Genomic DNA, 13,415 nt, shown 5'->3' with positions numbered 1-13,415 from the left:
TTTTTTTTCTTTACAATGTCTTTATAATAAAATTCACTTTAGTTTTTTGTTCACATTAAGACCAGCAATCTGGGACCTTCATTGTAGTGTAGCAGGTTAAGCTTCTGCCAGCAATGCTGGTGTCCCCTATGGGCTTCAATTCAAAACCTGACTGTTCTACTTCCCATCCAGCTCTCCGTTAATGTGCCTGGGATAACAGTGGAAGATGACCTGAGTGCTTAGGCCCCTGCATCCAAGTGGGAGATCCAAAAGAATCTTTGTGCTCCTGGATTCAACCTGGTCCAGCCCTGGGCCTTTGCAAGCATTGGGGGAGTGAACCAGTAGATGGAAGATTTTCTCTCTCTCTCAGGTCCACCTCTAACTCCTCCTCTTCCTTTCCCTTTAACTCTGCCTTTCAAGTAAATAAATAAATAAATAAATGTTCAAAATGTGTTTGAAAATACCAGAGTTTTGAATGCAATCTGAAGTTAATTTCTTGACATTTTCTTTCTTCACTTACGGAATTTTGATGTAGTGGAAAAATAAAGTACTTGAAGAGGCTAGAAACTACTTGGTTACTACTTGGTTTCTAATATTATAGGTAAGACAACTGGGGAAGAGAGGCCACTATCTCAAGTCACACAACTGTTCAAGAGTTCCTGGAGGTATCATAATTGCAACACTGTTACTCTTCAGTTTATGCCTATCTTCTTGTCATTATCAGGTACCAAGAAACACAAACTCATGGCTGATGCCAACCTCACACTGGTGACTGAGTTTGTCCTTTTGGGACTGACAGATCGTGCTGAGCTGAAGATGTTCCTCTTTGTGTTGTTCCTATTGATCTACACCATTTCCTTGGTGGGAAATCTCGGGATGCTCTTCCTCATACAAATTACTCCCAAACTCCACACACCCATGTATCATTTTCTTAGCTTTCTGTCATTTGTTGATGCTTGCTATTCATCCATTTTTGCGCCCAAAATGCTGCTGAACTTCTTCGTAGAACAGGAGACAATCTCATTTTCTGCTTGCATTGTGCAGTATTTTTTATTCGTGGCACTCCTTACCACAGAGGGTTTCTTGCTGGCAGCAATGGCTTATGACCGTTACGTGGCCATTGTGAACCCTTTGCTTTATACGGTGGCTATGACTAAGATGGTTTGTGTAGTGCTCGTATTGGGATCATGTGTGGGAGGTATAATCAACTCACTGACACACACAATTGGCTTAACAAAACTGACTTTCTGTGGGCCAAATGTTATCAGTCACTTCTTCTGTGACCTTCCCCCGCTGCTAAAGCTATCCTGTTCTGACACATCCCTGAATGAACTGTTGCTTTTAATCTTCTCGGGTGTTATTGCCATCATCACTTTCTTGACTGTAATGATCTCCTACATCTTCATTGTTGCTGCCATCCTGAGGATCCGCTCAGCGGCGGGGAGACACAAAGCCTTCTCCACCTGTGCCTCTCATCTCACTGCAGTGACGTTGTTCTACGGCTCCATAAGCTTTAGTTACATTCAACCGAGCTCCCACTATTCCCTAGAACAGGAAAAGGTGGTGTCTGTGTTTTACACCCTGGTGATTCCTATGTTAAACCCATTGATTTACAGCCTAAGAAACAAGGAAGTGAAGGAGGCTGTGAAAAGAACCGTAGAAATGAGACCTTTTTCTTGCTGATTCCACACCATGTATGTCCAAAAATGGGATCCACAACAGTGCTTCCTGTAATAATGTCTATACATTTCTAATACAGTTTTAACCCCATAGATGTCTTAGCCTTTATTGAATTTGACTCTTCTTATGTTTCACTGCCGGAGAAAGAGACCTGGAAGAATAACACGCCATAGGACACATGGTTGACACATGGTCCAGATCTGGGGTAGTTACCTCTGGACAACTGATTGTGTTTTGATCCATTATATATGGGTAGAGATGACTACATATAAACACAAAATTCATAAGTAATAAAATATTAAATTTCTCTTAGCTTAGTCTTTGTATTTAGATTAGAAATAAGGAAAAACCCTTTCAAGACAAAAATGTATTTGTACTTGTATTACTCAGAAAATAGATAAACACATGTTCAGGCATTAGCAGGGATTATTTACAGCTTGGTCTTCTCTAAAACAAATGTGCACACTTAAAGCGCCCAGGATGTTTAGCCTAGAGGTTGTGAATCCCATGTCCCACCCGAGGGTCTAAGTGTGGTTACCGGTCTTGTCTTCCTGCCAGTGTACACCCTAAGAGGACAAGCTGATGGCTCAGGTACTTAGGTTCCTGCCACCCATGTAGGAATCTTGGATTGTGTCTGGGCTCCCAGCTTTGGCCCAGGCCCAGCCTTAGCCCTCTCAGGCGTTTGGGGAATGAACCAGTGGATGAGAACTCTGTCTTTTGATCACTCTCTTCCTCTCTCTTTCTTTTTCTCTCTCTTCTAGATTGCTTGGCCACTCCCAGTGATTTGTCTAAATCATTCTCCCTGTCTGACTGTCAGTTTCCACTACTGCCTATAAAATCAAACAGGACAATTGCCATAGTTTTATTATCACATGGTATGGAGGCATTACTAACACTCAGAGAAAGCCTATTCTGAAGAGTCTTCCTTTACATTTAGAAAAAATGAATAAGGTCTAAGGTCTGTAGGAAGTCATTGACAATCAGATTTATTGTCCCCTTTCCTGTAAGGATCCACTGGTGTTTTTTGTAGACATCCAAAGAGGTGTTCTAGAAAAGGAGAAACTGGGAGGAGAATGTTTTCCCTTCAACTCGCATTACACATATGTGCACATCACCATAAAATCGTCCCCACAAACACTGATTATTCCATAGTGATCTCTCCTGAAATTGTAGTGAGCCACCCTATCTGGTGCAGGAAAAAAGTATTATAGAGAATATTTTTGCTTAAAACAAAATAATATGGAATTTTTGGAGTTCATTTTAAATATTGAAATAAGCCAAGACAATCACATCAAGTAGCACAATGTGACACATGATGACTCCATGTTTGTTAATTCATGTTTATTCATGACAGGCTAATTAACCTTTTACATTTTCTTCTCAGTGATAGCCATGGTCACATAAATGAATATCAGCATCAGTTAATATCATACCCATAGCTGTATAAATGATATTGAAATTATTATTATATAGGACATTCTTGAAAGAAATTGATATGAAAGTCTAACTGTGAGAATGAAATAATACAAATGACGAGAACATATGAGGGCGCATCAAAAATTGTATGCAAAATGTAATTAAATGTTTATTTTTATAAAAATATATTTGGAACTGACACAATGTTTTCATAATATGCATTTCCATGAAACATTAAAATGTTAATTATTTATTACTTATTTGAGAAACAGAAAAAGAAAGAAAACATGAACTTTTTGAATGTTTCTCTCAAAACACTTGTATAATCCTCTTGATTTTTCAAACATTCAACACATTATTTGAAACTGAGTCCCTGAAAGTCATATATTTGTGGCATCTGTGTGTGTGAGGTATTCATATAAGTGTGATCATATGAAAGTTTTACCTTTTAGAATGAAATAAAACAAACAAACAAACAAACAAACAAAATGATACTAAGTGAACTTGATTTCTATAGGCTGTTACACTTTTTTAATAGCATTCAGTGCATTTTATCCTAGAGTATGCAATGCAGGGGATCTTGTAATTGTAAGATAATTAAAACTCACAAAAATAAAATGAACTGGCCGGCGCCGCGGCTCAACAGGTTAATCCTCCGCCTAGTGGCGCCGGCACACCGGGTTCTAGTCCTGGTCGGGGCACCGGATTCTGTCCCGGTTGCCCCTCTTCCAGGCCAGCTCTCCGCTATGGCCCAGGAGTGCAGTGAAGGATGCCCCAAGTGCTTGGGCCCTGCACCCCATGGGAGACCAGGAGAAGCACCTGACTCCTGCCTTCAGATCAGCATGGTGCGGCCGCAGCGCGCCGGCCACAGCGGCCACTGGAGGGTGAACCAATGGCAAAAGGAAGACCTTTCTCTCTCTCTCTCTCTCTCTCTCTCTCACTGTCCACTCTGCCTGTCAAAAAAAATGAGCTATTTATATTTGCAAATACTATTAAAATAAGCTCCCTATCAAAGGTGGGACTGGGCTACCAAGATACAGATAAAACATTTCCCTGAATGTGGGAGGAGAAGATAATTTATGGGGCAAAAAAGATTCTTTTTATCTTGCACTGACCTTCAACTCATCCTTACAATTACTATACTACACTATTTTAAAAAACTAAGTGTTTCAATGAGGAAAATAATTTTTTTTCTCCTGGGATTCCGATGAACACTGGAGACTGTGGCAGATTTTTATAATGTAGACTGGGAAGTGAGTAAGCTATTACTACTTTTTGTTATGTGTTTATATATTTCTAATTTATAGATAAATATATAATACAGTTTCATTCTGAAGGTAGATGAAACTGAGTTAGGTATATTCCAAATTTTTTAAACAGTAGATATATTTGGTCAGTAGGAAATAAATGATATCATCAGTGAAATAGCTGTTGCTTTTTCAATGAAACACAGAATATCTATCCTCTACTACTTTCCCAGGTGCATTGTGGGGAACTGAATTGGAAGAAGGGCAGCTGGGACTTGAACTGGCACTCAACTATGGGATGCTGGCATTGCAGCAGTGCCTGAATTTGCTGTGCTACATTGCCTTACCCCATAAAATGCTAACTGTTCAAAATCAACACAAATACTCATAAACTAGGACTCAGCAGATATTTATGGTACATGATTTTCCTCTAGGCACACAGGAAACTCTATCAAATAAGTGCTAATTTTTCATTCTGTGTGAGTAGTGTTGGAATTTGCAATTTGGATAGTACCCTAATTCATTTGGGAAATGAGTTAGAAATATGTAATTGTTGTCTGGACTAATCATAGCTATATTTATTTCCTGGCCACTTTTCGATTTACGTGCCTCTTGTTCTATAAGCATGTAGTGATTTCGTCAATTCTAGCTATAACAGCAATGTTGGGCATGCTTATTGGAATGTGACCTGGGCACCAATGTCAATAACCAGAATCAAGAGACACGTAAATTCTTATAATCAACCCACCATATTCTAATTTCATGTGTAAAATATTCAAAAGTATTATGACTAAATTAAATAATTACACTTTTTTTTTCCATTCAAGTGAAATGAATCTCCTTCCCAAAAACTTGGCTAAGTTTCAGATAATGTGTTATGAAATGTGAGAATTCTTATATTCTCATTCTCTTTTTTTAGACTTCTTGTAAACTCAGTTTTTGCTAGATTTAAAAATTTCCTACTGATTTAAAAATTTCCTAATATACAAAGTTGGATAATTTCTTTAGCTATTGTAGGTGGGGATGGGTGTGGGCACAGTAGGAAGAGATGAATTCCTTCATATGGATTCTTAAAACCTGGAGAAAAATGCAGGGCTTGGAGTGGGGAACAATAGGCTGTGAGCCTGAGTTAGGATTCAGACACAAGGGATAAATTCTGACTTTATCTTTTGGGTAACAGTGAGAATCACTGAGGCTTAGGAAACAAATGTGTTTCAGGCTAGAGTTTGGAGAGAGGGTACCAATCCTGGTTACCACTTAGGTTGGTGACTAGGCCTGTGAAGGATAAAGAAGCAGAACTGGGGAATAAAAATGCTTCCTAGCAAATCTCCTCTGAGGTTTTATCTACACAAGAAGGACCTGACACAGGGAGACCGAAAGAGAGACTTGAGAAAGAAGGTAGGGGATACCAGAGACGTGCTGAGACCTGTGTGCACAAGTCTTGAGGGGAGCTGCATTTAAGCGGAGTCTAGAATGAAAAGCTACCTGTTGAAAAATAGGATAATTAAGCTTTAACCTAGAACTAACAAACAAAATATCCCTACACAAGTTAGGGTTACATGAGAACTTAATGGGAGACTAGATTGAAAAAGGGATAATTAAACTCTAACTCAGAGCTAATGAACAAAATATGTAGGAAACACCTGCTGATGGAACCAAGAATTTAAGTTTGTAGGAACTGAGGAGACCTGGTGAGGTACGGGAAGCATTTAGAAAGGGAGAGAGACAGTGATCTTGTCAGGGTCTGGGGTACAGGCAAAACTCTTTGAGGCATGGAGCCCAGAGCCCATGGCTTCACTTGAAGCCTCTCCCAGTGCCTTAGGCCTTCATGTTGCTTATGTTAACCCATCAATACAAGTGATATTTATTATTCTGTTCACATAGAAAGGCATTACAAACTAAATTCAGAACAACAGCTTTGCTAAATGACAAATTTGAAATATGTAGTGAACAATGCTTTTGAGTTTGTGAAGATGATGATATATTTAACAAATAAAATAATAGTGAATTCATAGCTGTAAATCTCCAAGTTCAAGTCTGCAGATCTGTTTCTTTTATGTCATGTAACTTAAAATCTTTTAATAAGTTTTTGATTTTATAAGGTGAACAAATTTCATTTATACAGATTTAGGAGCAGAGTGATACTTCCCACCCTCATTACTCCTTCCTTTCTAATTTTCATAATTTTTGTAATTGCATACTTTCAGTTCATTTTATACTCATAAATTGACCTTCTACTAAGTAAAGAATTCAACCTATATTAAAAGGAAATTAAACCATGGTTCCTCAACAGTAGAGACAGGGCCATAAAAAATAAGCAATTCTCTAAATGCCAATTTTGCTCATATACATTACATTTTTTTTTAATTCTACTAGTTACCACAGAGTAGGAAAACATATATTTGTCTTATGGAGACTGGTTTATTTCACTAAGCATAATGGTTTCTATTTGCATTCACTTTGTTGCAAAATACAAAATTTCATTCTTTTTTATAGTTGAGTAGTACTCCATAGTGTATATAAACCACATTCTTACAAATTACTTTCCAAAACAGGTGTATAGAAATAGCTTTGTCAGTGCAAATATTATATTAATTTTGTTATGTGTTTTTGCTATTAAGTCTATTATATTCTAATATACTGGAATAATAAACATACAGAACAATAAGAATGAGGGAATGAGTCAAAATCAAAAATGTGAAAATTAATGAAGATAGAATCTGTGATCATGCTCCTCTTTCTAGAAATTATTAATTGATTTCATGAGAGCCCACTTGAGGAACTAGGGTTTCTATTTTGATTTAAGTAATAAATTGATGTGAAAATAGGGTCATTGGGCCAAAAACATGGAAAAATAATATCAACTCAAGGATAACATATGAAATCATAGCACATGGCTTTTGCTGTTCAGAAACATAATCAAAATGGCTGAAAATACAGTTGTTTTAAAATATTGCTGACTTAACTTGTAAATTGTTAGGGTGAATATTCCAAACAATTTTAAATTATAAATGGGAAACAAAAACTAACTTCTCAGATCTACAAGATTTTATGTCCTAATGATAGTTTTTCTAATAGTCACCAAGCATTGGTCAATAATATTTTTGTGAAGTTTGCTTCAACTGTTTCTGAAATATGAGATAAACTTGTTATTGACAAGAAATTTTATGTTTTCTGGGAATCAAATTAGTTAGATCTAGCTTTTATAATACGTAAGTGTCTGTGATTTCTTGTTTTTTATAGATCTACATCCAATCTGAAGGTATGTGTTTGTTTTTCTTTCAAACCAAAGTCTGTTAGTAGTGGAATGCTGAAAATATATGAATGTGTGTGTGTGTTTGAGAATGTTCATATCATAAGATTAAGATTTGTGATTACATACACATATATATTTACACACACACATATACACTAATGAATGTTCCATGTTCAACATGCTCCAACTTAAGTTATTTTTTAGGTGTAAACGACAAAAATAAAAAAAAAATCACAGAAAAATATTGAATTGAAAACAACTTCGAATGCTGTATTAATGAAGGGATCATATTTTTGTAGAGTTCAATACAGTGCAAAATTTTAAACACATGCAATTGACAGTCAACCAAATATGGTTTAACAATGTAATGACTACTCAAAGGTACATGCAAACACATTTTGACTCAATGTGCTAATCTAATGAGATGTCACAGGAGACAAAGACTGCTCAAAAGACTCAAGTCAGATGGCCAATGATTAGTGATGCCTTTTTGTGATTGAGGATTTTAATATCAGATAGAAAATTGTATAGTACTTTCTGCATGTTGTTCCAACAACAAAGCAATCTGTTGGTGGCTAACAATGGACTATTGATAAGTGGGAATCTCTGCATAGGTGAATCCCAAGAAGATGTTTCAAACAACTAAATAGATTTTTAAAATAATTATAATGCAAATTCAGCCATGCAGTTTGACTTTTGCTTCAAAGGTTTTGTTCTTTTTTTAGAAGGCTTTTTTATCTCAATCAATAATTTAGTGAATACAACATTGGGCAGTTAAAAAAAAAAAAAAAAAAAAAAAACTCTAGGCCGGCGCCATGGCTCACTAGGCTAATCCTCCGCCTAGCGGCGCCGGCACACCGGGTTCTAGTCCCGGCTGGGGCGCCGGATTATGTCCCGGTTGCCCCTCTTCCAGGCCAGCTCTCTGCTGTGGCCAGGGAGTGCAGTGGAGGATGGCCCAGGTGCTTGGGCCCTGCACCCCATGGGAGACCAGGAAAAAGCACCTGGCTCCTGGCTCCTGCCATCGGATCAGCGCGGTGCGCCGGCCGCAGCACGCTGGCCGCGGCAGCCATTGGAGAGTGAACCAACGGCAAAGGAAGACCTTTCTCTCTGTCTCTCTCTCTCACTGTCCACTCTGCCTGTCAAAAAATAAAAAAAATTAAAAAAAAAATTAAAAAAAAAAAAACAACTCACAGGGAGCTGGCCTGTAGTGTTGGCATTCAGTCCCAGCTGCTCTATTTCTGACCCAGATCTCTGCTATGGCCTGGGAAAGCAGTAGAAGATGGCCCAAGTCCTTAGGCCCCTGCAATCATGTGAGAGACCTGGAAAAAGCTCCTGGCTCCTGGCTTTGGAGTGGTGCAGCTCCAGCCTTGTGGCCATTTGGGGAGTGAACCAGTGGGTAGAAGACCTCTCTGGCTCTGCCTCTGGCTCTGTAACTCTGCTTTTCAAATAAATAAGTAAATCTTTTGCAAAAGACCACAGAATTCTTGTTTTAAATATGATGCATAACTTGTTAACATAATTTCACACATAGTCACAGCATGAAAACAGTGAGTAGGAAAGCTCACATCTCCTTGCTGGGTGATCAATCTGAAAGTACCAGGTGGAGGTTATCTGAGATTGTCTAGAGCACGTGTTTCACTTTGTCATGATATTGTGATATTTTAGAAAAAGTTTCATGGACAAGTCTACTGGTAACATACAAATGTTTCAAAAACTATTTCAGTTGAATTTCCAACACATCTGGGGCCATCACAATAGTGAGGAGTATGCATTTCTGTTTACTTCCCTTTGGAGATGTATCCCAGGCAAACTGGGAATGGACCATGGGGTACAATTAAAATACAACTCTCAAGAGATCAAAGATGCTAATTGACCAATTCCTATATGAGGTGAGTTTAAAGGTTTGAGGATAGGATGCTTGCATAAGTGGACCGTTTAAGACACTGGATTTCAGAAGGAAACGCTTTTTCATTGGACTTCCTAAGAGATACACTAATAGTAAAGACTTTTACTTCTCAATAAGGCATAAAATAAAAATTATCTTTGCATGTTTTATCCTTATTGGTATCCTGTGAATAGAAAATAATGCAAACAACACCCAGAGCTACCAAAACCAGTAAAATTTTCTTATTAACTTCATACTACTTATAAGGCTACATTCTATAGCAAATAAAGCTCTAAGCTAAATAGCAAATACAATAGAAGCAGCAGCAGCAATAAAAATAAAAGACCCAAGCCATTATTTTGACATTTCATGGGATTCACAATTACAGATCAGACAAAAATAATAAACTTAATAATCAGTTGGTTATAATAAAAGCTATTAGATTATAGCAGAAAAGCAAGGGGGATTAATTTGCAGGACTGAATCCAAGGTAAGTCTCACTCAGAAACCTCTTCTTTCCTCACTCTTGTGTGTGTTTGTGCTTTTCACATTGAATAACTGTTCCTATTAATATCTTTCATCTTCTGTTAGGCCTTGAGAGAAGTATCTTTAGTGATATGCAAGGCTATGTTTTCAATGAACACATGTTTATGAAATAAATAAATAGGAACACCTGTGAGCATGTATCAAATTCAATTAATAAGTATTGTTGATAGAACATGATATTCCTTTCAGTTACTCTGTTAGATGTTTGAAAACCAGTTTCACTTTTCTTTATTTTTGTCAATTGGATTAGGAAAAGAATCCTCTCATGTCAGTGAGATCATCTCAGAATTTCATCCTGTTTTAAATGTTTACCGTACTCTTTTTGTCATTGACTTAACAAATTAGCTCAGTAATGAACTGTTGATCACCTGATGTCCTATGTGCTTTTCGTTGGAAACAGTCACATAAGATTGGAAAGAATTGAAGTGCAATATAGACTAAGTTCCTCAAGTGGTCCTAGGTCAGTGGTTGAAAGAAAGGGTATGTGCCAGAAGAAAAAATTGTATGAAATTTTAGCATTGATATGTAATAGAAGCAAGGTGCTTCAGATTTCATTTTTCCTTTCTTGTCATCAAAATCTAGCAAAGCTATATTGAGTCTAAGGAAATATTAGTTGTGTTCATCTACATTTTATTAAGAACCTCAAATAGCACTGGAAACTAGCTGTGAAATGTTAAGAAAATTGGACTGTTACATAAAGGTATCATTAGATTTCATTTCTCCAAATGATGTAACTCATTCTGTTATATAAATTACTAGTTGGATAATTTTGGGTCCCATAATAGACTGAGATAGAGGACTAAAAATCTCAGGAGGTCTCTGTAAATCATTGCAAAAGAATATTTTTAGAGTGCTACTAATTCTATACAGTTATTAGCTTGGAAACTTGGGAATTTTTATTAGTGTTTGTCAGTTTTATAAAAAGATAGTATACATTTGCAGCTAACTTGAAGTTGTTATAGATTTACTTTCCATTTGTCATTGTCTAATTATTAGAATCTAAGTTGATTGGTTATTTGATCGTTGAACTTGAATCTTTCTCTGACTTTTGTCATTGTTTATTTAGCAGGAAATTCAAAATTTGCAGTTGATGTATCTGACTGGGAAAAATCTCACTGAGTTGAGTGTCTTCATCCTCTCTGGATTTGCAGATCACCCTGAATTACAAGTCAGTCTTTTCCTGACATTTCTCTTCATCTATCTGTTCACTATATTGGGGAACCTGGGACTAATTCTGTTAATCAGAGCTGACTCCCAGCTTCACACTCCTATGTACTTTTTCCTTAGCAATTTAGCATTCATTGACATATGTTATTCCTCCACTGTAACACCCGAGGCACTAGTCAATCTCCAATCCAACCAAAAAACCATCTCCTTTGTAGGCTGCTTTGTTCAAATGTACTTCTTTGTCGGTCTGGTGTGCTGTGAATGTTTTCTTCTGGGATCAATGGCCTATGATCGCTATGTAGCAATCTGCAATCCCTTATTATACTCTGTAGTTATGTCCCCCAAACTGTGCAACTGGCTGGGCGTACTGCCCTATGCGGTAGGTTTCACGATTTCGCTGGTGTCCGTCTGTGTGATCAGCCGTTTGGCATTCTGTGACTCCAGCATCAATCATTTTTTGTGTGACACTGCAGCTCTTTTGGCCCTGTCCTGTGTAGAGGAATTCGACACAGAAATGGTGATCTTTTTTTTAGCTGGCTTCACTCTTCTTAGTTCTCTCTTGATCATCACAATTACATACATCGCCATCATCATAGCCATCCTGAAGATCCAGTCTGCGGCAGGCAGGCAGAAAGCCTTCTCCACCTGTGCCTCCCACCTCATGGGTGTGACTATCTACTATGGGTCCCTGATCTTCACACATCTGCAGCCTGATAACACATCTTCCTTGAATCAGGCTCAGGTGGCAACAGTATTCTATACCATTGTCATTCCAATGCTAAATCCACTGATCTATAGTCTGAGGAACAAAGATGTGAAAAATGCTCTTTTGAGAGTCTTAAAAAGAAAATGTTTTCCATGACAAATCAAGGCAGGTTATAATTAAATAGAAACATATGGGGATTGAGCGTTCCAACAATTAGAAAAATTAATAGTAAATTTCAAAAACATGAAAGTCAATGAATGTGCACTAAGAGCCTTGAAATTATTATATTATTTCACTGCACTAGGAGTTTTCTTAGCATATAAACTATTCTTTCTTAGATATGTGCAAGAAGGAAAGTGGCATTGAACATCCCTTGTGACCACGCCATAGCACTGAACCATGTTTCAAGATTGTTGAATTTACACTTAGCATGGTTTGGCATTCTGTTTTCTTAGCTGTTGGCAAATCGAGAATAGAAAATTAGAATGATGAGAAGTCATAACCTAAAGTTTTACTAACATCTAGAAATGGCAATGAATTAACCGAGAGCAAAGAAAAGAGCACAAAATAAACAAAAAATTATCAAACATTAGCTACAAATGAGAATAATAAAAGACTGAAGTCATTTCAACAGACACTAATGGGGACAAGGGACATCATGTAGCATATGTAGACATCTCTTAGTAACGGAGAGTCTCTTTGTTTTAACGCTTAATTTTTTATCATTAATATTTCAGACATATTGGTTGCAGAATATCCTAGAATTGTGTTGGTTGCAATTACCATTTTTCTACTACACAATGTTACAAAAGCAATGTACAATCAGAAATTGTCACTGAAATTTTGAATTTTGATCTTTTCCTATGCTATGATATGTGGTATATGTGTATCTATATTTATTTGTGTATATGGATACATGGATCACTAATGGTGGTATTATACCTGGAAGAACATGAAGATACATATTTATGTGTGTGTGTGTGTGTGTGTGAATGTATTCTCACATCTCTGACACACAAAATTACTTTTAGGCTTATATTGTTATAGAGAGAAACTGTGTGTATGTGTGTGAGAACTTTTGCCTTCAAAAAGACTTTAACATAAACTTGGTTTAATGAACACACAGGGATTGTTACAAATTGACTATTGGAAAAGATGCATTGTGTCATACTGCCCTTAGTGTCTGTGAATTATCAAATTGGCGTATCATGTTTAAAAAATGTTTTGAAAGAAACTAAAGGTTAATTTGGGAATGGCATTTGACACAAAAGTTAAGACACTGCTTGGGATATCCTCAGTCCATATGAGAGTGCCTAGTTTCTAGTTCTTGCTCTGCTTTGGTCCAGTTCCCTGCTAATGTGCACCCTGGGAGGCAGCAGGCGCAGGTGAAGTATTTGGGTCTCCACCACACACAGGGCAGACTTGGATGCAGTTCCAGGCTCCTGGTATTGGCTCAGGTCAGCCCTAACTGTTGTGGCCTTCATAGGAATGAACTAGTGGTTGAAAGGTCTCTCAGGCTCTGTTCCCTTTCCT

At 37.3% G+C, this 13,415-nt stretch overlaps 2 protein-coding genes across 2 annotated transcripts; both read left to right on the top strand.

The window, feature by feature from the left end:
• The first annotated feature begins 723 nt into the window (after nucleotides 1-723).
• Nucleotides 724-1,662, top strand: LOC100340465 (olfactory receptor 5J3-like). Its single transcript, XM_002709125.3, has one exon. It carries the CDS (start codon nucleotides 724-726, stop codon nucleotides 1,660-1,662), a length of 939 nt encoding a protein of 312 aa, XP_002709171.2.
• Nucleotides 1,663-11,099: 9,437 nt separating this feature from the next.
• Nucleotides 11,100-12,038, top strand: LOC100340983 (olfactory receptor 8I2-like). The gene has a single exon (XM_002709127.2). The coding sequence runs from the start codon at nucleotides 11,100-11,102 to the stop codon at nucleotides 12,036-12,038; it is 939 nt and encodes a 312-aa protein (XP_002709173.2).
• Nucleotides 12,039-13,415: the final 1,377 nt, after the last annotated feature.

The sequence above is a fragment of the Oryctolagus cuniculus genome, chromosome 1 (genome assembly GCF_964237555.1).
Source record: "Oryctolagus cuniculus chromosome 1, mOryCun1.1, whole genome shotgun sequence".
Classification (NCBI taxonomy): Eukaryota; Metazoa; Chordata; class Mammalia; order Lagomorpha; family Leporidae; genus Oryctolagus; species Oryctolagus cuniculus.
This window is presented reverse-complemented; position numbering and strand designations above follow the sequence as displayed.